Source organism: Gadus chalcogrammus, chromosome 16 (assembly GCF_026213295.1).
Source record: "Gadus chalcogrammus isolate NIFS_2021 chromosome 16, NIFS_Gcha_1.0, whole genome shotgun sequence".
NCBI lineage: Eukaryota > Metazoa > Chordata > Actinopteri > Gadiformes > Gadidae > Gadus > Gadus chalcogrammus.
The window spans coordinates 16,381,665-16,407,536 of NC_079427.1; the positions used below are offsets into that span (position 1 = coordinate 16,381,665).

A 25,872-nucleotide genomic window follows, 5' to 3' on the forward strand; every position below is an offset into this window, starting at 1 on the left:
GAATAAAATACTTTATTTCAACAATTCCTGTAAAACATGTCTGGAATAACACAGGGTCATCGATGTGTTTTCCCCATTAGAGGAAAAATAGAAAAATATGTTTAACCATTTATTCTAAAATGACATAAAAATCACATCAGTGGAAATGTTAAGGCACTTAATCGGCAACACATTGAAATCAAACATTTGGTTCTCAGTTAGGAAGGAAAACACCATTACACAGAAACAATGATACTGAAGGGACATGTGAAACGATGATTGGGAAATATGAAAAAATAAAACAAGAAATCATCACATAAACCATTGTACTGCAGACACGATTGATTTCGATTTTGGTCCCCCTAGTTGGAGAGAAGTGCTTGTTTAATTACACAGTAACAATAATGGTTTGAAATGCATCCTTACTAAAACATGTGAATGAGACGACGACGGTAAACGTCAACGGATGATGATGATGTAAGAAATAGTCACCTACAACCAGATGATGGCAGTATAGTCTCATAAATACCGTGTGCACAGCGTTTGGTATTGGCATTAACACAACTGCTGTGGACCATTGGAGAGAATTTAAAGTGGCATCCCGCTTTCCATATTTTATTGAACGAGGGCTGACTTTGGTTTACTTGAAACTTGTAATAATAAAAAATATGACTATCAGGAATCAGGGCCATTATTCTTGATCGCCTTGACAGACGTTTGGTAAGCAACCCAGTGAAGAATTTTCGAAATAAGACTCAATGTCCTGTCTGCGGCAACAGACGTTTTGCTACCTAAATAAACCCAGCCTAAGATGGCAAAGCACACTTTAAGTACATGAAATTAGAACTTGTGTGATGCAAAAAAACATAAGAATCTCTTGAGGTTGCCTTCCACAAGGGTACAAAAATAGTTCTCCATAATTTCACTTTGCAACCTAAATAAATAAAGCCAGCATCAGCCTATGTTAGCTATGTTACGAACAGCACACCAGCTGCTCTAAACTTGTGTTACTCCTGACATGGTTAGATTGGGTGTTATTTACACAGATGGGCTAATCCACCGTTTTATCTTCCTCTGCAAGAACTTCTTTGAAACCAAATGGACACATCAGAAACGACACCGTTCAGCCCAGTTGTGCATCGACCCGTCTGTACGGCGTGGTAACCCCTCCACGATATGCGCAAATGTTTCTTCTTTTTCCTCCAGTTTGTTGGTTCATTCCAACCCACAGTGATCAGAGTTTTTTGGCAAATTCCATACAAACAGTCCGATCAGGAAAGTCATTCCTTGAGGCTTTTAAAGTACCGGCCGTAGCTCCGGTTCCAAAATGAAGTTCTGTTTGCATAATGAATAGGATTGTTTTAATTTGAGCCTCGGCATCTGGATCCTCTCCTCCCCCCCTCTCTGTGGTCATCAACGCCCGCAATCCAAAAAAAACTCCAACCCCCAGAGCTCAGACGGCCCTTCGACGTCGGGAAGCTTGCTTGGCCCTCTTCTCTAGGTCTCCTCGTCCCATAGACACAGCTGTTTCTGGGGCACATAGTATGTGAACTGGTAGCCCTTGCTGCAGCTCTTTATGCCACACCTGTAGGGGGCGCCCTTGCCCGTGGTGTCCCGGCTGCGGCAGAACTTGAGCAGGCAGGGGTACCACTCCAGACGCAGGCTGTAGACACACAGGCATGGCTGCCACAGGTCCGTGGTGACGCGACAGGGCTGCAGGCCGGGCACGTCCGCCGTCTGGGGAAGGATCTCAAACACAGAGCCCTCTGCTCCTATAGGGGGGTGGCGTAAGCAGGGAGAGAGAGAGATCACGTCAGTGCTCGTCACACACACACGCACACGCACGATCATGTTTAGACTAGATGACACTGGATAGAGGGAATATCATTATTGAGGAAGAGGGATAAAGTGCCCAATGAAGAAAAAAGGGAGGCTTTATTATGCAAAGGAGATGCTACTGTGATTCACTCAAAGATAGCAGGGCCCTCTGGTACTTGGTAAACCATGACCATCAACATTGTCTCCTCCCTAACAGTGCTGTCACCATATAAAAGAGCTGTCATATCGATTCGCCTCACCCTGCAAAGTCTGGCGCCCTCATTGCCATTAAGATAGCGGGGCCTTTCGCAAATCTGTCCGTATGAACAACTAATTTATGCTAATCATGCTTCTTTTTTCCTCCACCCTGATAAATTACAATAAAAAACAAACAAGTTGCACTTAAGAAGTAATGCTACATTTTGAATTGACGGATGCAGTGTTTTTAAATAGAGAGGACAGTTTGGGAAAATGCAAATGGCAGGAGATAAGTAAGGGAGGGAGGAAAAGCTGTCAGATAGCACAAAGAGCACAGTAACGAGCGTAGGTCTGAAAGAAACCATGGGCCCAAAGATTAACCCCCAGAGATAACACTTGTGAGTCCTATCACCCAAACCCAAGAGTAAATAGGTGTCGGGATACACAGAGGGAGAAGACAGACAGCTAGGGAGATAAGGAGAGGGATTATACCAGCGACCAGGAGAGAAGAGATAGAGAGAGATAGGGGGAGGAGGGAAAGACGCGGAGAGGAGGAGACAGATAGAGGAGAGAGAGTAAAGAAAGAGTCAGAAAGGGAGATATAGCGAGGGATGAAAGAAAAGGAGGAATAGGAAGAGACAAAGAGTGACAAAGGGAAGACCAAGTGAGAGAAAGGGTGAGAAACAAAAGATGAGCGAGCGAGAGAGGGAGGTTGAGTAAGAGAGAGCAAAACCACAGAAAGGAAATAAGAATAAACACAACGTTACGACCCCAAGGAAGAATAAAGCAGCCTCCATTGAAGGGCTAGGAGGCTGACCTTTGTCGAGCCAGTGTTTGGCATCCTCCTGGCTGGTGTAGATGGCCTCACGGGCTTCGCTGCACACGTTGTAGACGTGGGAGCTGAGCTGCCCCGCTCGGCTCAGGTTCACTGCTGTGCTCATGGTCAGCTGCTCAAGGCCTCGCCGCTCCTCCGCCAATCGGATGGCCAGGGGGTTTTTCTTTACGGAAAGGATCGTGAAAATATCGATAGCAAGAAAAGAAAACACCCGTTCGGACTCCTGGTTAGGAGTCTGCCATTGACACAAACACTCAAGTAGCACTCAGAAGCAACACTGCTACCAGCGCTGATTATGGCGCCGCAGGGATCATCGTGCAGAGGTTTACATTTTCATAAACATACTCAGAACGATAAAAGAGAACCAAACAACGGGGAGGAGAACTGCCTACCACTCGACCACAAATGCAACTGATTGCGTGATATTGCGTGATATATTATATTCAACATATTCACAACAGTGAAGGTTAAACCGGACAGGTGATAAGGGAGGATACAACAGTGTTCCACAGCTGGCTCACCTGTCTGAGTCGGGCCATGGACTCGCTGGGGATGATCTCATTGTGGTTGAGCCGGGAGAGGAAGCACAGAGCCTGGTACTGGTTCTGTCCTCTCTCCAGCTCCCCCAGGATCAGTGCACGGAATATCTTCACATTCTGCAGTGCGTGCACACACACACACACACACACACACACACACACACACACACACACACACACACACACACACACACACACACACACACACACACACACACACACACACACACACACACACACACACACACACACACAGAGAGAGAGAGAAAAAGACACATTAGACACAAGGTCAGGGGAAAATGGATAAAATAATTACAAGTTCGCCAGACGGAAACTCCGAGCTCAATATGTGAAGGACATTCAGATGTTGGAACAGACCTGATCATAAAAAGTAAAGCGCAACATTGTGTTCAGCTGTACCGCTGTATCTGACAGCCTGGTGATAATTAAAGCACAGTCTGTCGGCCTGTGTGGAGTTCCTGCCCCCGACTGTTTTCTGTCTCCATCGGCTTTCCCCACACACACTCAGCCTTTCTCAAGCCCCTCCTGAAGGAAGTGGACCAGAGCGCATGTTGCTGTTGGCGAGCATGAGGGGAGATCTGACACGAAGCAGGGCTCCAAGAGAGCGATGCATGATGGGAAAGTTTGATGAGAGTGCAAGGCCACGGACTCATCTCCCCCATTCATCCAAACACTCCTCGACCTTCAGTTCCATGGCCAAGCCTCCAAAGGCTACACACTCGCCTGTCCCCAAACACCCCTCCTCCGCATTTCACACAGCGGCTCCGAGAAGGGGAGGACAGGCTCCAAGCCAAGGCCCCAGTGGCCCCATGGGCCCTGGAGTCCCCGGGGCCTCAGGAACTCTTAGACAGCTCCTATCTATTAAAAAGCACCAGAGAGGAGCCTTTGTTCTAGTCCTCAGGCACTTAGCTCCAAACTTCCCATTTTCAAAAACCTTCGCCAAACTCAGGACCCAGCCATAAGGGGGGGGGGGGGGGGGGGGGGGCGCCTACTGTTGGTTATCACACAACCAGCAGTTGACTTTCTTTTGATCTTGTTCCCTAAAAACTAAGTTTGACTGTCCAAGAGTTGCACAAGATAACCACACAAAAGCCTCTGAACTTTGGATGACATATTGAAATGCCCAGAGCCAATATTGATTTATGTGCCCCTATTAATGCAAAGCTTTTCTCTGGAATTTCCACCTCAATCATGACCTGGAACCAAAATAATGTTTTTTTTGCATGAACAAACACACACAAACAACCACACACGTAACCCCCGGAGACGTGCCACAATATTTACTTCAGCGACTGCGACTGATCTCGCAATGCTGTGCTGGAGCTTCCGAAAAAGATCAGACAAAGTTTGATTAAAGATGTTGTCAGGAGGAGATGTGAATATATATCACCGTGGCTCGTGACAAACCACTGCAGACAGAGATGGTGAAGGAGATAGAGCGGGAGTTTAAAACAGAAGCAGAGACCCAGCCTAAATAGGAATGTTATTTTACCTACACACTTTATCACTAAAGTAAAACACCATATAAAAAGAACATAAGTACAGTAGAGGACCTCCCATATTGCAGAAACATGGCGCTATGTGTGCATGTGTGTGTTTGTGTCTGTAATAGAGGACAGGAAGAGAGAGTAAAAGAATGGGAAGGGTTTTCATGTCAAACTTATGGATAACCCCAAGGCTTTCTGGGTAATTATAGAGGAGCTACTTTGTTTCACTGTAAGCAAGTCAATAACAGCAAAGATGCCAGTACCTGTTCCACTACTTTTCCCTCTCTTGCTATGTGTACGTGTGTGTGTTTATGTATGTGGATGTGTTCATGAATTATGAGTCTTAAGATCTTAACCGTATGGCCTAAAACCAATCAGAGTAGAGGAATTCTGACACACACACACACACACACACACACACACAGTCAACTATCCATGACCTGGGATATCAGCAGTCAGGCTACTGCAGCAGGGATAGAAGCCAGTGTGCAGCTTGTCAAAACAAAAAAATGCAATTAAAGAGTGACATCATCTGCACTGAAAATACACAGACGGCACCAGTGAGATTCAGCTGTTTGGACAGACTGGGACTCCTCTTTTCGGACAGGCTCTCAGTTGCAAGATGCCAACTCACACAGTGTTTACACATTCGCATTGAAATGGTCCAACACAGACAGACAGAAACAAACAAAGTTGTGTGTGGAAAATTCTTGCAAGGTGCAGTTTGAGAGGCCTTTGGTTCCCTATTACCTATTTTCAACCTGTTTCATAGCTCCTTCAAACAGGCCTAAAGCACAGAAACAACCCTTGAGAAATCCTTTCCCACATAAATACATCAAATTAGTGGTTCGCAGGCAAACCATCAGCAAGAAAAAAACACGTGCGTCAGTAAGTTCTTAAATACATGTTTGAAATCTAAAAGGGCCAATCTTTAAGAAAAAGTCAACTATTAACAGAGAGTTTTCCTAGAGAGAGTTTTACCACCCACCGCCCCCCCCACCAAGAATTTTGTTCAATTCAGCTCGACTATAAATACTCCAAGCTCGGCCTTGCTCCTTGACACAGGGCTATGTGGCCAGAGAGGCAAACCACCATTGGCAAACCGCCAAACACAAGTGTGTATTCACGCAACTTGACTAGTAGGTCATACCGAGACCTGTTTCACTGCACTGGGCCAGGGGCCATTTCACGGGCGGTTAGGTGTTTTTTTTTTTTTTGCCAGACCTGATTATTAAAAGCGGAGGTGCACAAAAGCCTATTCACACACATAAAAGATTCCATTTATGGTGGACATTCTCCCGTCTCTGGCAGTAACCAGGCTAGCCCAATACCCTTTGTGCACGGAGAATATAGCCACGATAGCCTCGTATGAATGAAGCCATAAGATAAAGAACAAAACGAACAACCCTCCAAGTGAACAGAGCCCTCCGTGTTAAGCTGCATGTTGTGTTGCGTGACTCCCAGCTTCCAACAACGGCAACAAGTGGTCCGCAACTCGACGCCGCGCTAACTGTTCCAAGATCTGCGTGCATGCATTGATGACCACACACACATCCACAACCACACAAACAACACACACAAAGCCAGCCCCCCCCCCCCCCCCCCCCCCCGCCCCAGGGCCTTCCTGTTTCCCAATCCCCTCTAAGACCCGGTCTGTTGATAATGTAGGTGGCTCTCTGCCGCTGGGGAGCCCCGCCGGTCAGTCGTGCTCTGATGAATCCTTCAAAAGAACCACACTGTGAGGGTAAAAGTCAAACCAGTGCAGTGACTCACAGTGCCTTTGGTTTACACATTAACAGGATTCAATTAGAGAAAAGTAAAATAAAAGAAGCTTCCTGAAATTGAAAACCGAGAAAACAGTGCGGTGCTCGACTTCATGGTTACTTCAAAAAGATTTATTTTAGACTTATTTGTTTGGATGGGGTTGTAGCGGAAGCACATGTTTTACAGATGCCGCAACCCCCCCCCCCCCCTCCCTTCCTCTAATGTCTGGGTTTCTCTTTCCATAACAACCAGGGGGGCAGGCCTGGTGGGAGGCGGGTTGCGCAGGCGAGGTGCCGTGTCAAACCACAAACCTACAGGTGGACGACTTAGGGTCAGGTAGGGGGAGTCAAGCTAGGCATAGAGGTGGTGGAGGGGGGGAGACAGACAGACAGACAAAGAAAAGGAAAGGGGGGGGGGGGGGGGGGGGGCGAGGAAGGTGCAGCAGTGAGCAATGCTGGAGTTGGGGTTAATTACAGAGGCCCTGAGAGGCAGGAATGTGGAGTCACATTTAGAAGTTGGTCACACCTGGCTGTCCAAGCTAGCCATCCAATTAGCAAACACCGCCAGTGGATGGGGAACACAAACACTGGCGGGGGTCACTGAAAGAGAGCTGTCCGCTTTATGAAGCCCACTTTCAGCCCTAACGGAAAGAAACTCAAGTCGCAAGGCTAAAAGGTATGGCCGTGCAGACCGTAGCTGCATATTACAACTCTGGCCTTGTCGGTACAGCCAGGGATAAAGTAGTCTCCTTATCTAATCTTTCAATGCTTTGTATTGCTGTGGAGCTTGAACAGGGAGCAATTATGAATGCACTCTGAATGCAGGAAATGAGAGAGCAGGAAAAATAAATAAAAGAATGCCATCCGGCAAGGGAATAATGGCAAGAATAAATAAATGAAACAACATTCATATCCTGACATCAACGAGACTATATTGACAAAATATCAATGACATTAGTCATTGAATGGCTTCAAATGTCTCTGTGAAATTTGATTACCACTCTGAAACCACTTTCTGTCTTCTGAGCAAATTAAAATAAATACAGTCCTCGAATCCAGTATGGTTATCGTAAACAATAGGTTTTATATAGGGATGCAAACAATTAATCGATTATCGATTAATTGTCGATAAGAGATTACTCGATTAAAATAAATTACTTGCAATTAATCGCATTTTAACCCGTAATTCCCCAACCGTCCACGTGAGGGGGCACTTGACGCCAGACGTACTTGACGCACACGCGGGAACACAAGCGGGAACACAAGCAAAGCAGGGCCGTGTTCCAATACCCGTACTTCCATGAGTATACTTAAAGGAAGTATACTATCCGCACTGGCTACTACGTACATTTTTCAGATGCGAGTGCTGTTCCAAATCGAGTACTCCGTGGTGCACTAACCGGAAATTACGATCACGACTGCCGCCGTGGCTCCTCCCCCGCAATAAACATCCCGCTTTGAACGGTGAACTCTTTACGCCTAGCAGCTATAAAAAGCTATAAAAACTATAAAAACTACAAAATGACTATATTAATGCAGGCTATGTGGAAAATGCGCCGACTTTGGCTCAGCCTGGCTCCGCCTCTTCTGCTACGTAGCTAAGAAGGCTGCCGTTGAGTACGGGGAGTGTCCTTCGATCCACACTTCACGATTAGCCCGTTTTGAGTACGGCATCCGGGTCCTTGAAGTATACTTATTTTCGCCGGATCTGAATTGGAGTACTGCGTACTCAAATTTTGGCTAGTAAGTACGGACAGTACGGGTATTGGAACACGGCAGGACGGAGTGCAGTATGGAGCCACTTTAAGTTGGTTAATGACGACAAAGACGCCAAATGCACAATATGTGGAAGTATTCTAAAGTACAACAACTAAACGACTTTGTTGAATTACCACCTAAATGTGTCACATTCAGAAGGAAATTCAGCTTCTCAGAAGAATTGCCGCTTATCAATTAATCGATCATCGATCGATAAGATGAAACAACTATCGATTAATGAATTACTCGATAATTTGCATCCCTAGTTTTATACTATTAGTATTTTCTATTTTGGATATCATTCTCGGTCAGTAAAATCCAAGTACAGAGCTGCACGTTGGTCTGACAAACACTATGTGCACTTTGGATAAAAACATCAGCGAAATTCCAAATGTTAATGTCGGAAAACCCTAAAAAGATTATATTTTTCTTCATCACACCAGTCTATATTTTATTCTACAAAATGAAAGAAGTGCTTTCCACATGTTTATTTGTTTGCATCCGCCCGGCTGCACTGAGGTTGAAACCGATTTGACTCATCCCAGTGGCCGCAGAGAAGAAAAAGACAGTGAGATCATAGGCTGTATACGTAAACATCATCGCCCGTAACAACGGCAACATTGGCTCACCTTGTAAGTGTCGTTGACAAGCTATGAGCTTAAAAACATTGTCTTCAGCTTTATGCAGCCCAAGCCTTTACTCTTTGAATTAAGAGTGTGAAATCCAACGTGTTATATTGTTGTTGTTGTCGTTATGAATGAAGAGAGACAAGTCATTCAATGTCAAACCACCTGACTGTGGTCGGATGGCCTCCCCTTCTCGCTCTGGAGCGATAGTGACCATGAAAAGACTGTTCATTATCAGCAGCAGAGAGGGACTGACATCTGGTGTGCTAGTTGGGGGGGGGGGGGGGCGGGTGTAGGATAAAAGAAAGAAATCCACCAGGGCCAAGGGTCCATGGGAGGCTGCGAGGGGCCAGGCAGAGGCCCCTAGAGGATGCCTTTCTCACGGGAGGCCGAATGAGCAGCGGAGAAAAGGGTCAAAAGGCCGATCTTCACTGGATTCTACCTGGTGATGACATCACATGGCCTTATGAAATAAAGTAAAAGATGACCTGAGATGACCTTGTATGCCAGGTTCTGCTTTCTGATTTTCTAACTGTGCATTATTAACTGATTCCAAGTAAAAAATGACGTTTGCTTAAAAAAAATGGGCTACTTCAACAGAAAAACCAAAGTCAGGAAGTTCTTATTTTCTGTGAAAAACCGTTCCTGATTAATGATGCTGTAGTTCCCCTGTTTGTGGCAACTAAATAAAACACCCACGCTGATGAGATCAACGACTTGTAGTCTATAGCAGAGGTTACAAAAAAGCACAAACACACAGTTGGGAAATCCACATGTACCCTGGTGCGCTCAACGCTATCTGGGACTGCATCAATTTCCAGGAAAAAAGTGACACTTGCCCATACAAAGAGAAAACGTAACAAGTTGGTGCAAGTGACAAAGTTGGTTTGGAAGAAGGGTTGGAGAAGAGAGGTGTGGTGCAGTGAGTAGCAACACACAGAAGCAAAACAAGTAGGCGTTCAATTCTATTGCCTGGGAACAAATGGGTAACCTTACAGCGTTTGTACAAAAGAAAACCACAGACATCGCTCTTTGCACAAACACTGACTTCTTATCACTGAGAAGTGGACACACAGAATAACAAGCCTGTCGCCCACTCACAGCTTCTCAACAATGGTTCAGATAGTGTGGAAAGGGTCATGGCAAAGCATTAACAACTGCTTGTCTTGTGTTGGCAGCTCGCCCCTTTTGTTTCTTCTGGGCGGAGCCTAAAGGGTGACAACAAATGTAGGATTATCAAGCAGGGTAACGAATACGTGTCCCATGGGGAAGAAATCCCGAAGGGAAGGCATCAACAAAGAGGTCATCACGCCACCTTTCCCCCCATATACCATCCTCCCCACCTTTATTACATTGTGTGTGTGTGTGTGTGTGTGTGTGTGTGTGTGTGTGTGTGTGTGTGTGTGTGTGTGTGTGTGTGTGTGTGTGTGTGTGTGTGTGTTAAAACAGGATGCTTTGATGGGAGTTTGTATTGAGAAAGTTGTCCCGCAGCCATGGCTGAAATGACATCAGGTTGATAATGGCGGCATGAAGAAAGGGAGAGAAAAAAAAAGAATAATTCAGCCAGTTCTCATTGTAATTGACACCAGGGTGTCATCGCTGACAGGGAGCACTCCAGTCTTTTAACGTGACTGTATGAGACAGGAAGTCAACTTGGCCCTCCACATCTGTTATTCTCCTGACACCCTATCATTGTAATGTTAGATTCTGCTCTCTGGTGCACAAGTGATAAGTTCACTTGAAGATATCCATCTCACATGGGCTTTAATTAGAACCAAAGACAGCATTTCCTTGAGCTATCATTTCCCAATGTTCAGCAGAGAGATGGACTTTAATTATCCAAGTTTTATTCTGAATGATGCAAGATTTATGTGTTCATCCCCCAAAAGAGTGATTCATGTTTAGTTAATGGCTAAAAAAAAGTCACATTAACCACTGATTCTGGATACGAATCAGAGAGACCCTTCATAATCATCGTGGTTTAATGGTTATTTTACTGTCTTATGGGGGAAACATGAAACCATAGGAACCACACAACCACAGGTTATTGGCGTTGTTTGTCTCTTAGATCATTCCATGTGGTATGTTTCATGCAGCACTAATCGTAATTCCCTGGGAATTTTGTACAGCCCCAAAGTGTTTAAATTGTTTAATGTTCGCTACAAAGCATCTTGAGGGTTATAACATGGGACATTTCCGTAGTATTTCTTCCGGATCTTTTTTTTTTTTTTTTTTTTTTTAAGTTGAGTCATAAGGATGAGTCAACCAGGTTAATAGTACTGCTGAAGTCATAACTGTGTGGAGTCATAGTCCATCACCCAGCTCCGACTTCCTCCACGAGAACATGAAGATTCATGTCAAACTTTGCAGCAATGGTGGTTCAAAACATTGGCATTGACTCAATCATTACTGATGAATCTTCAATACAAGAAATATCTTATCTTGTATATTTCCTACCCCGCCCTAATGCATAGAAAAACCTCCAAGCTCTCTTCACCACAGCAGTAATACTCAGTCAATGACTCCTTCAAAAAAGTAGGAATGAAATTTGGAATTCAAACCAAATGCCGAACTGGTTATCCGTCAAGGGCCCACATTTGAGATTAATTTCCTCTCTACGCCTCCGCTGGTTGACATCCTTGTTAAAAAAAACCTCTTTGGCCGCATGTGTTTTGCCAGACTGTAAATTCAGTATCCGAGCAGCGGGTGACAGCTCATCCAATTTTCCACAAGTTCTGGAGATACTGCTACAGGGGACGGATGAAAACCACATGGAGGACCAACCGGGAGGTAGGGAGTGAGGCAGACAGAAAGAGGAAAAAAACGAATGAATAAGAAAAATAGCGAGGGAGTGAGAGACTTTGACCTGCAAGTGGAACAGATAAATTACGCAGCGGAAAAGTAAAGTGATCTAAGCAAAGGGGTTCCATCGGTTTTACTCCAATAACCCAAAACAGATGTAGAGCGTGCACGGCAACACAAGGGCTCTCCAAACCCCCTACCCACCACGGGGGCACGGGTTATGGATCCCTGCCTGTTCCTTTATGTCCCCCAACTCTTTCAACTCCAAATTAGCAGGTTTGGGTTAGTCAAGCCGGCGTCCAGATCACAGAGGTCAGACATGCCCACCTAATCCTCAGTTAATCTCCCCCCCTTTACATCTCTCCAGCTTGTCCCCTCCTGTGTGAGGAAGCCCATCGATGATGCCTTAAGGGGCGATGGGTTAGGCTTACCCCATCGCTGTTCACAAGCAGAGGTAGTACTCCTAGTGGTGTGTGTGTGTGTGTGTGTGTGTGTGTGTGTGTGTGTGTGTGTGTGTGTGTGACTCTCGACGTATTGTTTAAACTTTAAAGTATAATGGTTTTACATGTCACATCACCAGAAGACGGATGTTGTTCTGTGTCAAAGTGTGAGTGTTATTGGATCTCCTTCTATGTAGGAGAATGTCGAATATGACCGCTAATGGCCTTTGGCCTTAACACATGAGCAGCATTTGGGGTATGGGGTCATGGCCATGCACTTCTGTGGTGCAAGAGCCAATAGGCACTCATCGCTGTTACAAACAAGTTTCAGGGAAGATGGAATAGGCTGGGCATGCCCTTGAACTTTTAGATGTTGCCTAACTCGAATTATAGTCTTTGTACCAGGGAGGTATTCTTGTGATCTACTTTGGTTTCATTTCTGGCTTTAAATCTATGAACCTTGAACCATGACGAACGACAAGAGAGAATGATGTATCGTAGTTCAACCTCCATTGCTGTGGTTTATTGCAGCCTTTGGAGTTGTATTGAATGAATGAACGAGGCAAAACAAAAAAGGTACGTGGATGGGGACAAAAGATTAGATGAAGATATTATTATCATTAAGATTACAACTTTTTTTTTTACAACAAAACAACAATTGTTCTCACCTGTTTGAAGTCAGCGACGAACGTAATGAGGGCGCCGTCTCCCTGTTTGAACTCCAGCGATATCGCGTCCCTTTCGCTGTCCGCTTCGAGGATCTCCTCTGTGATCAGCCCGTCTGCGAGGCGGACTCGAACCCGCAGCTCAGAACCCAGTCCCAACGTGATCAACAACACAAGTGCGCACAGTGTAGTAAACAGCCGAACTAAAAGCGGAGGGACGCAGCTCGCAAACATTCCAAAACGTGCCAAAACTTAACAAAAATCAAGAAAAACCGTGGCAAGATCCAAGGAAAAGACCCTCATACCCTCCTGATTATCTGTGTTGATTTTCGGAAAATATTTTCCTTCTGCTCCAAATAAATGACGGCTCTACGCGAACCCCTTCCATAGTTCACATCCCTCTAAAGTTCCCGTGTGCTCGTGTTTTTTCAGTCACCAGAACGGTCGTGAAAACAGACAACAGCAAGTCGACTGTGTGTCCCCAAATCTCAGTCTACCTCTACTACTCTTGATCAGAGTCGTCTTTCCTAGTGAGTCGCAACTTGTCTACGCGTATTATCAGGATCATGCGCGATTCCGTGTCGCCGTACTACGCGCAATAATAATCCATTTAAGGCACGTTGCTTCGCGTCCTCGATTGTGTTGATATGCCTCTTTTTTTCTCAAGCAAATTTCTGCAGACCCGTCATTTTCAGTCCATTGGAATCCCAGTGCTGCTAGCCCGGCCTCTAAACTTTCGGCTGTGAGTGTGTATGAATGCAGCACAAGGATGGTAGTAAACTCTTAAAGCCGTACCAACCTCAAAACTCTGCCCATCCCCCTAAGGGCTCATCCGGGTGTCCCAACAAGTTGCTCTCACCCTCACACATAGCAGGCCAATGACAAAGGTGTAGGTAAACAACGGAACAGAGTCAAATACGATTTTTTTTACTTTGCATGATAAGAAACAAATGTTGATTCCTGTTCACTTATCTATACACCAAAGATATTGCTTAACAAATCGACCTGGTTGTGGATGTTTTCTTTCTTCAATAAAAAAAAGGATGTTGTTTGTCAAATAATAGAACTTGAATGGGGAACCAGTCGTTTCCCTGTACAAATCTTAAAAATAGTTATTTGCCGCCTTTCAATTCCCTCTATTGTCAATACTTGGAGTTGGTAGCATCCACTTGTTGTATAATAATAAAAAATAAAAATAAAACTAGTAACCGAAACGAAATACAATTGTATTACTCAATGTGGATTTCAGTGGAATCTCAACTGTTAATTATGTGAGCACGTGTGCGTGTGTATGTGTGTGTGCGTGTGTGTGCATGCGTGGGACGGGGCTTGGGAGGCTGAATGTGCCTGTGCACGCACAACCACACACCCTTCTCAGTAAAAAAGAAAAGAAAAAAAGAAAAGGTGTAATGCACCAAACGACTTGAGAAGATCTGTTATCTCAATTGGCTGTCAGGGTGCTTCCTGGGTGGGCCCCGGGGCCCCGGGTGTCGGTAAGCCCGGACCCCGACCGCACTAGAGCACCACCACCACCACCACCACCACCACCAGGACGCCGATACCGGGCTGGCCGGGCGGCCGCTCCACTGGAGGGGAAAGCAAACACAGAGCATATAAAAGCAAGAGCAAATACTGTCAGCTGCGGCCCAACAAACTGTGGCGCCCCAGGAACTTGGTAGATTAAGGGGAGCGGGGAAAAGGTCAGGCAAACACGTCTCCTTTGTGATCACGGGGGCTCCTTCTCCCCTTGGAAACGCTCCCCGGGCCGGTTCTACGTCTCACTCTGTCCCCGGGGACTGGCAGGGACGTGGAGGGATGTTGGCTGGCTGTTTTTGGCGGACGTATCTCCACGCTGGAGGGGGCGGGGGGGGGGGGTCGTTGCTGTCGGTTTGGGGGTAAACATGACGCATCTCACTGGAGATTGCTGTTTTTGTGATCTGGTCATGCCGTGATATGACACAAATAACTTTGTCTCCCCGAAACCCCCCCGACATTGGTCGACGTGCTGCGTTCAGAAGGAGCGCCGTTTGCATTCTTTCTGTTCTGTTTTTACTTCAAATATTGTAATTTTCTTTGGTAATTACTCCGTCCTGTGTTGCGTCAAACTCTTTGTTTGCCTGTGACTGTTTGTTTTCATTTGCCCCGCTCTACAAATGTTTTAATAAGGGCCCCCAGACCGAGCAGCGGTCCAAAGTGCAGGCTGGACGGGCTGCGGTCACCTGAGGATGTTTGCCTGAGCTTGGCCCAGAGTGCAGCAGAATGCTGGAGCTAAGCCCCGAGCCGCAGTGTATAGAGGAGTGGTCATGATTAACCTGCAATTTAGTCCCCCTACATCCAGTAATTAGGCACAGAAAGACTATTGTGTTGCTATGGAGGAGGCGATGACAATAGAGCCTTCGTTTGCTGGTCTTTTATAGAGCCGAGGACCAGAAAAGCGAATGAATTGATAGTTGAAGTCTGAAAATGGGAAGAAATCCCTAGCATATGAGTTTCTTCTTCTTCTCCCTATTCCCAACAGTGGCTCTGTTAGCCTTTCTTTCAATTAGCACAATTATTTTGCCTATTGCACCAGATCTGGCACTTCGAAGTTGTTGTCATTCCAGAAGCAGACACTGACCCTACAGTCTAGCCAGGCCAGTTTGTGGTGGACTCACAGAGTATTTGCTCTTGCACCAGTCTGCTGCAGAGATTCCCTAATCTAAACATCTCTGTTCAAAACGCCTTCTTTGAATGACTATTCATATTCACACATGAGGGGAAATAAAAAGGCTAAATATTTACTTCATGTCAGTGCAAGAGGAGGGTTTGGGCCCTAGATCTTAATATTTAAAACACTGCAAAAGTAGGAAAATAAGTAAAAAAGCACATCTAATCTACAGCAATGTACCGCAAATCTAAACAGCAGTTATAATAATACCATAGTAAAAATGGCATAGTTTTAATTGTAGTTTTTGATTGCTCAAACCAAAGTGACAATATTTTCTCTGTCACCTGATCACCACCGAATGCCGCCAGCACCCCCTCATAACCCCACAAATTCTTCCTGGTATGTTCCCCCATACCAAGCATCATCCATAATCACTTTTTAAGCCTCGTAAAGAAACAGGCCAAGTATACTCAAGTATCTCTGTAGATTCGCAACAAGAAAAACATTCAGGGAAGAGAAGCTGGAGAGACAGGGGTGCTACATAGCTCCATGACCCAACTCTCCTCCAGACTCATGTGAAAACTGTGTGTGTGTGTGTGTGTGTGTGTGTGTGTGTGTGTGTGTGTGTGTGTGTGTGTGTGTGTGTGTGTGTGTGTGTGTGTGTGTGTGTGTGTGTGTGTGTGTGTGTGTGTGTGTGTGTGTTTGTGTGTGTTTGTGTGTGTTTGGCTTCCATGCGTATTTGCACAAGTAGTCTGGGAGATGAAATCAAGCTGCTCTGGGGTCTACTGATGATATTTTCATACACACACACACACACACACACACACACACACACACACACACACACACACACACACACACACACACACACACACACACACACACACACACACTCACAGTTTTCACATGAGTCTGGATGCATGCCTGCCTGTATGTGAGTTTGTGTGTGAAGGAGGTGTGTTTGGGGGGGGGCAGCAGGCAGTCACATATATAGTGAGCTCCCACTGTGGGCTGGCTGCGGCGGGGGGGCGGGGGGGGGGGGGGGGGGGGGGGTATCCACTTACACATGTGGGGCTCCGAGGCCGTGGAGAGGAACCCTTCTGGAGCGCAGGCCCAGACGGAGGAGCTGGCTGGAGGGGGAGTGAGGAGGGGGGAGTAGGAGTAGTAGAGAGCATACTTGAGGGGAGAGGAGAGGGGGGAGCAGGGAGGGGGGGAGGAGTAGAGAGCATACTGGAGGGGAGAGGAGAGGGGGGAGCAGGGAGGGGGGGAGGAGTAGAGAGCAGGCTGGGGGGGAGAGGAGAGGGGGGAGAAGGGGGAGGAGGAGGAGTAGAGAGCAGGCTAGGGGGGGAGAGAGGGGAGGAAGAGGGAGATGGGGGAGGAGTAGAGAGCAAATGAGAGAAGGGTTGAGGAGAGAAAAGGAGGAATAGATAGACTGGAAGAGGAATAGAAGAGATGAGACCGAAGAAGAGAGTTGGGCGGGGGAGAGAAAAGAGAAGAGAGGAGAAGATAAAAAAACTCAAGCTGATTGGCCACCACCGACTGGTTTGCATTCTGCGAGCATAAAAAGAATTGTATGACTTACGCCGTTAACAGAAACATCCTGTTTCCTCAGACATGGACCACCACCACACGTGGAGAGTGGCGTCCAGATGTCAGTGTTTCATCGGCTAGGCAGCGCAACGGAAAAGCCGAGTAAATAAATGGGTTAACCCTCGCCTCCCCGACACCCCCCCATCCTCCATCTGTGCGTCTCCCTGTCCCAATGGCCATAAATCAAAAGGCTGCGCTAGTGCAAAGGCTCGGAAATTCCCACCTGAGACAAGGGGGAGACACATAGACTTAGACACAGAGGTAGAGGTAGAGAGCAGAGAGAAAGAAGGAGACAGAAAGTAGAAGAAAGAAAATGATCAAAAGGAGCCGTTTGAATGGTTGAAAATAAACAAACATGTTTGAGCGTTGAGAAAGGAGCATTAAATCACTCAGGAATCAGCAGGAATCTTTCCTGGCAAAGCACCAGTTTTCTTTTTTTTTGCTCCAGATGAAAGGCAATCCAACCTTAAACACAGGCGTAGGAACTTATCTCCCTCGGTCGGTCGGGGTCAAAGCTGTTAGCATCTAATAGCTAAGGTGGGGCTTCCTCTTTCGCCTCTCAGTGGAGATAAACATATACAAGGAGACGAAGTCTTGCCTTGGAAGACTATTAGGTTTCACATGGGGTGTAGCATGAGTTTTCCTATTGGATAGGCTCATGTGCATCTATTCATGCAACAGTCTGGGAACAAGCACGTACACATATGGAGAAGACATATGGGGGGGGGAGGGGAGACAACTGTTGACTGGAAACATCTCCCATGGTAGTAGGAGACAGTGCAGACAACAGCAGCAGGGCTGCCAAGACCTGAGACACTCTTTCAGGTGCGGATGACTAAAGAAATCAGAGTAAGGGAATATGTTGACCAGAAAACCTCTGTGCTGGGGAAAATGCCCCCAATTCAATGGAAGAATTGCAGCGTGGAGGGGGGGGGGGGGGGGGGGGGGAGGAGTAGTGCAATTATAATCACTGTTTAGGAATTCAAACTAATGTTGAAAGTGCAGGATATTTGTCTACACATTCTTAGTGTCTGAAAAACACAATGATTGAGTTTATATGAGTATACTACGTGATTTGTTATTTATTTGGAATAACTTTTCATACAGTTCTCACTCATCGATGAGAAAGGTATGGGGTCCTAAAACAAGCAAGACTGCACTTTCATTTGTGCTGCTGCAGTTACAACATGAATGCACTTAAAGCTTTTGTTATCACAGCAGTCGGTTCTATTTGCCTTGCTGTTATTTCTTGGTCCTTTGCTGAAACTGTCCCTCTTTGTTGACTGGTTCTTCTGAGTGCGCCTTCCAGTGTGTTAGCGTACGTGTGCATCTTCCAGTTCTGACAGTTATCCAACAGTTGTTTGGACAGCGACACACACAGACAGTCCCATGGCATAATCATTACCTTCACAGGACAGCCTTCCCTTTTTAAGGGAATAGATAGCCATTGAGTGAAATAGAAAAACCCACATTTCATACTACCCGCAATAGCCCATGATCAATCATCCGACTTCCTTTAAAAAAAAAGGATATTTTGTGGAGAAACGTAATGTTTATGATGCTTTAACGGTTCTCAAGAATCTTGAACTGTCCTGAGACGGCTCAATAGTTGAACAACTACTCCACATGCTGCCTCCACTTGATCATAGAGGAAATCACCGGCCCTATTTACATCATTACTGCTGTTGTTTCCACGCGAGCACAGCCCCACATGTCTCCTTCTGCCCGGTTCCTTTCTCTGGCCGGCTTGGCCGCGAGCTTGCAGATAAGAGTCAGGCTTGTAATTGCCACGCGGCAACCAAGCGTGGCTGAGCAGGCCGCTGATGTACTGCCAACACACAATCAAGATGCCTGATCCAGATTAGCTCACAGTAAACAAACTCCTTCTCCTCTGCCTCTCCATGTCTCGGTAGACCCCTTGGCCTTCCTTCATGGAGATGTTTATCCCATCCCTCCCATAGCCTACCCTGGACTCCTCCTTCAACACCGTGGATGAGTGAATTCCCCATGTCCACTAGAGAGTCAGTGTGATACATTTGCATTCATGTGCACGCTTTGCGCTCTATTGCTTACTATAAGGAAAGAGTTTTGTGTGGTTGACAGGTTATGCAATTAAGAACAAGAAGAAGCTACCCTTGCAGCTGTTCTGTATCTAGATTCAGTGTCGGTGAAGTTGTAGTTCTTTTTTATTGACATACATGAGTCACCCTTTCTTAATCTATTAAATCGATTTGCCAGGAAAGTACCCAGCCCCATTCCTAAAAAACAGGAGTAATAAAAAGCTATTTTAGGACATCTTTAAATGCTAAATGAGTGGAAACAGTGATCCAGTGGTGACATTTGGTTTTAATGTAAGTGCAGTCAAACAACATTTTAGACTAAATGAACTAACAAAGCCACATGACAACTCAAGCTACAATGCAAATGGGGTTGTACAAATCCTGTGTTTTTACAGTTAGTGATAAAAAGGAGAGAAAAGCAATGTGTCAAAGCTTTACTGTTTCTATCTGGCTAAACATGGGGGAAAAAAGCGTTCTATGTCCGATTGTCCGTCCTGTGTTCTTTCCATGCCTTGAATTAGTTGTGCCTGATTCCAATCAGCATGCTCCCCTGACTTCATCTTGGTCCTCTTAAACAATACAACACCATAAAAAAAATACTCCATGTGCCACATTATTTTCAATGTCAAAGCGACCTCTGTTACAAACTAAAACGGAATGCTTGAGAACCGATGAGGAAATTAGATGACAAAAGATCTGGATAGAAGAGCTCTTTTTGCGGTCATATATTACAATGGTTGAGAATTTCTACATAGTCGAGACCAAAATAGAAGAAAGTCCAGAAGAGGAACATCAACAGCCCCTCACTAGGACCCCAGGATCCCCTGGTTGTGTTATGGATAGGCTAGAATAACAGGCTATGATAACACCCGTCTCTCTCACAATGTGTGTCACCAGAATATAGTGTTCCCTCATGCTGGGGGTTAGCCGGCATGAGGGAAGTGCTAACACCATGGTTACCATACTGGGCCAGGCTGGCGCGTTGACAAAGGCTTCTTTAAGGGGAGTCACCTCTATGTGGACGTGTTTTGGACATTGAGTTACATTGACTTTGTGGTGCTCCTTTAAACCAGTGTGGGGGAGCTGAACCACCCTGTGAACTAAACTGGAGACCCTCCTGGTCTGTACGTTCAATGAACGTGACACGGGAAGAGAAGTCGACTCTTATAATTCTGGATTCACGAATGATTCATGATTCACGAATGATTACGTTTCCTGATTGGGATTGAGTCCAGCACATATTATGATCTGTTCGATGAAACCTGTTAACCTTGGAGTTGTTGCTCGTCCTCACATCCAAATATGTCAGCTTGTTAAATTAATCCGCAAAACCCTAGCTATAAGATCAATTAAAAAAATCGTGGAACTGGAACCAAGGAGCAGGCTATTCATGAAGATTTAATGTTTCTCATAATTAAGTCTTTCTGTGTGGGTTTCTCCTGTCACATGAAAAAAGTGAAAGGCCTTTTTTCAAAGTTTCCCAATCTGTACAATCTAGTCTGACATTTCTGTCTAATTTGCTGTCCGACCAAATGTAAAGCCAGAGTTTATATTAACGGAGCACTATTATTGTAACAGCTAGCACAAATAGCCTGACATATTAATGTGTAGAACACTACTAAACATCAAATAAATATTCTTATAACAGCTGGCTGCGCTGGATGAGTGAATGTAGCAAATAAGAATGACATATTCTTCCATTAGTTGTGCAGTTGAAGGAGGGTTGTATAGAGGACCCATTTGTTTATTAAAGGTATCTGTTCACGTCACGATTTTATTTAAATATAAAAGAGGCCAATGATCATAATGTACTGCAATAACAAATACCTATGTATTTGTACAATCAAACACCAACCCCTGCACTTGTGCGTGTGCACGCTCACACACACACACACACACACACACACACACACACACACACACACACACACACACACACACACACACACACACACACACACACACACACACACACACACACACACACACACACACACACACACACACACACACACACACACACACACCTTTACCCTTTGATTTGTGCAGATAAAGAGTTAGATCCAGAAATAAATTGAAGAGTGCATGAGAGGAGGAAGAGAACAAACAGAAGAAGTGGTCCTTATGTTGTCGCTGACTTTGGGAGCAACAGAAATGCCAGGCCCCACCCACCAAGTGGAAGATTGTCAGTGTGGAGAATATTCAAGAAAACACCTTTGACAACTTCAATTGTACGCTTCTGTGTTTTATACTTTGGGGTTTGGAGCAAACTTAGACCAATCTAACTTAGGCGTTGTTTTCCCTAGCCCGTGGATAAAACACCCCAGGCTGTCAGTACCTTCAAGGGAAAGTCTGTCCTTTAAGGGAACGGATAGCAATTCCCCAATTGTGTGAAATAGAAATAAACACATTTTCACACAATCCGCGATAGCCCATGACCAATCATCCGACTACCTTTAAAGAAAAAGGATATTCTCTGGAGCAACTAAATGTTTATAACACATTATTGGTTCTCAAGAATCTTGAACTGTCCTTAGACGACTGAATATGTGAACAACTTTTCAACATGCTGTCTCCACTTGATCACAGAGGAAATCACCGGCCCTATTTACATTATTACTGCTGTTGTTTCCATGAAAGCACAGCCCCACATGTCTCCTTCTGCTCATCACACACACACACACACACACACACAAACACACACACACACACACACACACACACACACACACACACACACACACACACACACACACACACACACACACACACACACACACACACACACACACACACACACACACACACACACCACAAGTCCATCAAGCACACACCACTTGTAGACACAACATACCATAAATACAGTGTCGGGTGTTGAGCTGATACGTAGTGGGTAACTGTGTAAAATGCATGCTGTTATCTTTCATTTTTTTTTGATTTAACATTCCTCATGCCCTCTATCTCCTTCTGGGCCCCCACCTGATAAGCTGTGACACAACATCGGCCCCCAGTAGAACAGCTTGAGTGGTCTCAGGTTACCTCTGCTGGGGCTTTCACCCACCCGACAATAAGCACGCTGGATCGCGACTTGTATGAAGCCTAAAGAGCAGCTATGTTAAATGGCTGCATCGTACACCCCGGCATTAACACACAAGTCCTTTCACATGTCTTTTGTGAGTTGGTACAATTATAGGCACGTCCCCTAGAACGTTATTACTGGGTATTTGTTTAAACAGATGCCAAGTAAAACGGTCTTTCATTGCAAATCCCCAAGACACAGGGTTGTCTTTTTGATGTTAATCAAACCAAAGCATTACTGTGGATAAATGAACTGCAATACCTCCACCCCAATCCCCCAAAGTGACAATAATAACACATAAAAGGAGACAGGTTTATTTATTTTTGTTAACTAAAGTCAGGTTATAAAAAACTGCTTCCGATGGATAGAAAAACAAGTGAAAACGGATCATGTTTTGTGCAGAAAACAGGAGTGGTTCACCAAAAGAGATCAATACTTAAATATAGGAGCATGGGATTGTTATTGGTAGTCATAGTGTTTGGTCATTGTATATTAATTAATCGTGAAATGATTTGTTACTATGGGATATTATTTTCTTTGAAACTACCACAGCGCTTCTCATGCAAGACGTGGCAAAACCAAGTTTTCATTAGCCAAGGTTACGATACTTTTATAATTATTTAGGATTTAACATTACTAAAACTCTCTTTGTTTTTCACAACATGGCAAGAGATCCCATGATGCATTGTAATGCACAAGCCCTATTCCCTATTTGGCTGTAAAGATAATAATAAAGCTACTATTTATGTTTTGTCTCTGGACACCCATGGTGTTATTTATTGCTGAAATTATCTCACAAGAGTTGTGTTGGTGGTAAAAAATACATTTTAATTATGAGTATGTGGTAAAAAAAAAAAGAAAGAAAGCAGCAAGTGAAAGAATTATTACTACAGTGAGTGGAGAACTGGCAGCAATAAAGCAACCAATAAAATCAAACGTTCTTTCACCTGTGGGGGAAACCACCCACCATGTGCTCAGAGACACTCTTTAGAGAGGGAAAGAAAAGCAGTTAGGTGGGGCTGAGTAAAATGATAGTTGTACCTCGGTAACACACAACTAAGGCTAGAAATAAAATAAAAACATGTTTCAACAAGTTGTATTGCTGGTAAAATGGTGTGCTACAATGTTCTTTATGAAGCAGAGGAATTCAGTCCTAAACATCAGTTATAACAATTATGCACAATACAGAGCATACACAATATAGAGTACATTCAATTATAAAACAGATGCAGCAGGGAGGTAGTGAGACTCAGGTAGCATTGGTATGCGTATTGTTCTTTTTCACGGTAAATAAAATTGTTTTTGAATTGTTAAAACAAAAGCAACAAAATAGACAGACCTCAAGTGTTTTAGCGCTACAAAAACAGTGGTAAATAAATAATGATTTGAATTGGTCTGTGCAGACACATTTTAGGAACTAATTCAGTTACTAAAAACATGTCGACCCAATGTTACATTATTGTTCAAGCAGTAAACAGACCTAAGGAGTCAAATTTCCTGATTCAATTTTCATACTTGATAGTCTTGCAATGTCGGTTTAACATGGAGAAGCCTTTCCCCCCTAAAATAAAACCAAACTAAAGAGCTAACAAACAAAAATACAAACTTTGATTATGGTAAAGCTAACTAGTTAAAATGGTGTTGTTTTAAAGCAAAGGCACTTCTTTTTTGTACGTTTATAAGTATAGCAGACGCCTTCGAGTATGACACAAATGAACATGGTGTATAATGATTGATTGGAAAGATGTTAAAGCTTGCTTGCTGTAGGCCTATATTTGAATACTTACAACACATCACACAATAACATTGAATGCAACAAAACCTGGTGTAATCGAGTGTGAAGTGGCTTGTATGTGCCGGAATTTGTACCCACATATACTCATTAACATCTCTTATTGCTGCCGTCTGGAACCAATTTCAGAAAATTTGGTAGATAAAATTGTGCGAGAAAAAAATAAAGGCTGTTCACCAAGATATTGTGCACAGCTCTATATGTTATTATTTATTTTGAAACAAATATATAACTTGAATAAGTCCTCAACCGATGCTATTATTCCTCTTGCCAGCAGGTGACTCTAACCGTTTGACAGGAATGTAATTCTACAGAAATAAAACAACAAGTACACACACGTGTACCCACAATGTATTCAAAGAGGGGTCACCGGGTTTCGCTCAGGGCTAACCATCAGTGCAAAAAGTAAAAGTCAAAGGTCAAGACAGGTCTTCTTGGTTCAGAAGTGCAGTCGAGCCGTCTGTCTTTCCTCCTCTTCCTCCTCCTCCTCCTCCTCTGGCCTCCATGTGTTGGCCCTGCGGTGCACTACGAGCTCCTCAGACCTATTTGGTTTTGAATCGGATCACAAGGGAAGATCCCTGAGAACAACAAGTGGCACCTTTCCATCAGGCAGACTAGGACAAAATGGCTGCCATGATGCCATCGCATTTGCTTCGGGTGAAACATTTGAAAAATAAAGAACTCACTCAATTCACAAGACGGAATTGAGTGTACCACACACTGTACTGCAATAATCAAAGCATGCTTGACTTTCAAAATGTAAATGTGAATTTATTCCACCACAGTACGAATTGAAAATGGGACGCAGACCGATCGTGGTGTTTGAGGCCTAAGCATGTCTCAGTTTTACGTCTTCCACCCCTGAACTTTTACTGGAGCAATATCAAAACAAATTAACAAAGTGCCAAGAACTGGAATTTTTACCTCATGAAAAACCTTACATGCTCAATTGCAGTCAAATAACATGAGCAGAACGAAAAAAAATAAATAAATCTTGTGAAATAACCCAAGAATTTGTTTAGATAAAAATCCAGTAGAAATGTGCAGCTTTAACACCACTTTGTATTCGCCGAAGCAACGCCACAGTGCTGAGAACTATAAACGTATGTCTTTGGATCAATTTGCGTGCATTAAAGGTTCTCTCCTTTGATATACTGTACCATTATATGTTATATATAACTGGTACATCGTTACGTTAAGTGCAGAGACAAAGTGATGAAAGTGCTGTTCATTCCTAGTGGTCTGGGAAGTTTGGAGCTAGGAGCTGACTAGAGGGGAGAGAGAGCTTCTCTGGAGACTCTACGGAGAGGGAGAGAGAGAGAGGGAGAAAGAGGGGGAGAGGAGTGAACCGGGACTAGCTCTAATGCACAGGAGCGGAGGAGGAGATGATTTTTTCCATTTTTTTTGTTTTACTTACACAGTTACCACTGCACTCACTCAGAGCAGAGCTTACTTCTTCTTGCCGCCTAATGACATATTTTCAGTTTTTTTCTTCTGTGCCTCATTGAACAAAAGACAAACCTTTATGTTAGCAAGGGGTTGTAGGAGTGTGTACCGATGTGTTTTTTTTTGCGTGTATGTGCGTGCGTGTGTGTCTGTCTGTGTGTGTGTTGCCGATGTGTGTGTGTGTGTGTGTATGCGTGTGTTTTAATGCCACCCCCCCTATCTAACAAAAGCAGCATGGTTGATTATTTGTACAGCATGCCCGTGTCCGGCTGTTGGTTAAAACACGAGCGCTGAACTCCACGGACGGACGTCCAGACAGACAGACCC

The 25,872-nt window shown here is 44.6% G+C and overlaps 2 protein-coding genes across 3 annotated transcripts in view; both read right to left on the bottom strand.

Moving 5' to 3' along the window:
- On the bottom strand, window positions 1–13,806 carry oafa (OAF homolog a (Drosophila)). Its single transcript, XM_056611128.1, has 4 exons — window positions 12,935–13,806; window positions 3,352–3,486; window positions 2,813–2,993; window positions 1–1,751 (listed from the first exon to the last, which is right to left on the bottom strand). The coding sequence occupies exons 1-4, from the start codon at window positions 13,163–13,165 to the stop codon at window positions 1,477–1,479; spliced, it is 822 nt and encodes a 273-aa protein (XP_056467103.1). The 5' UTR covers window positions 13,166–13,806; the 3' UTR covers window positions 1–1,476.
- Window positions 13,807–25,548: 11,742 nt separating this feature from the next.
- pde9ac (phosphodiesterase 9ac) overlaps window positions 25,549–25,872 on the bottom strand; it is a 15,098-nt gene continuing 14,774 nt past the window's right edge. For both annotated transcript variants that reach the window (XM_056611472.1, XM_056611471.1), the window contains one exon: window positions 25,549–25,599. In XM_056611472.1, the coding sequence (XP_056467447.1) occupies window positions 25,549–25,599 (51 nt within the window). The remainder of the gene's footprint in view (window positions 25,600–25,872) is intronic.

Coding starts and splice junctions, on each gene's coding strand:
- oafa (XM_056611128.1), bottom strand. CDS start 13,165: ATGTTTGCGAGCTGCGTCCCTCCGCTTTTAGTTCGGCTGTTTACTACA. Junction 3,487..12,934: donor TCGTCGCTGACTTCAAACAG/GTGAGAACAATT, acceptor CACGCACTGCAG/AATGTGAAGATATTCCGTGC. Junction 2,994..3,351: donor CCATGGCCCGACTCAGACAG/GTGAGCCAGCTG, acceptor CTTTCCGTAAAG/AAAAACCCCCTGGCCATCCG.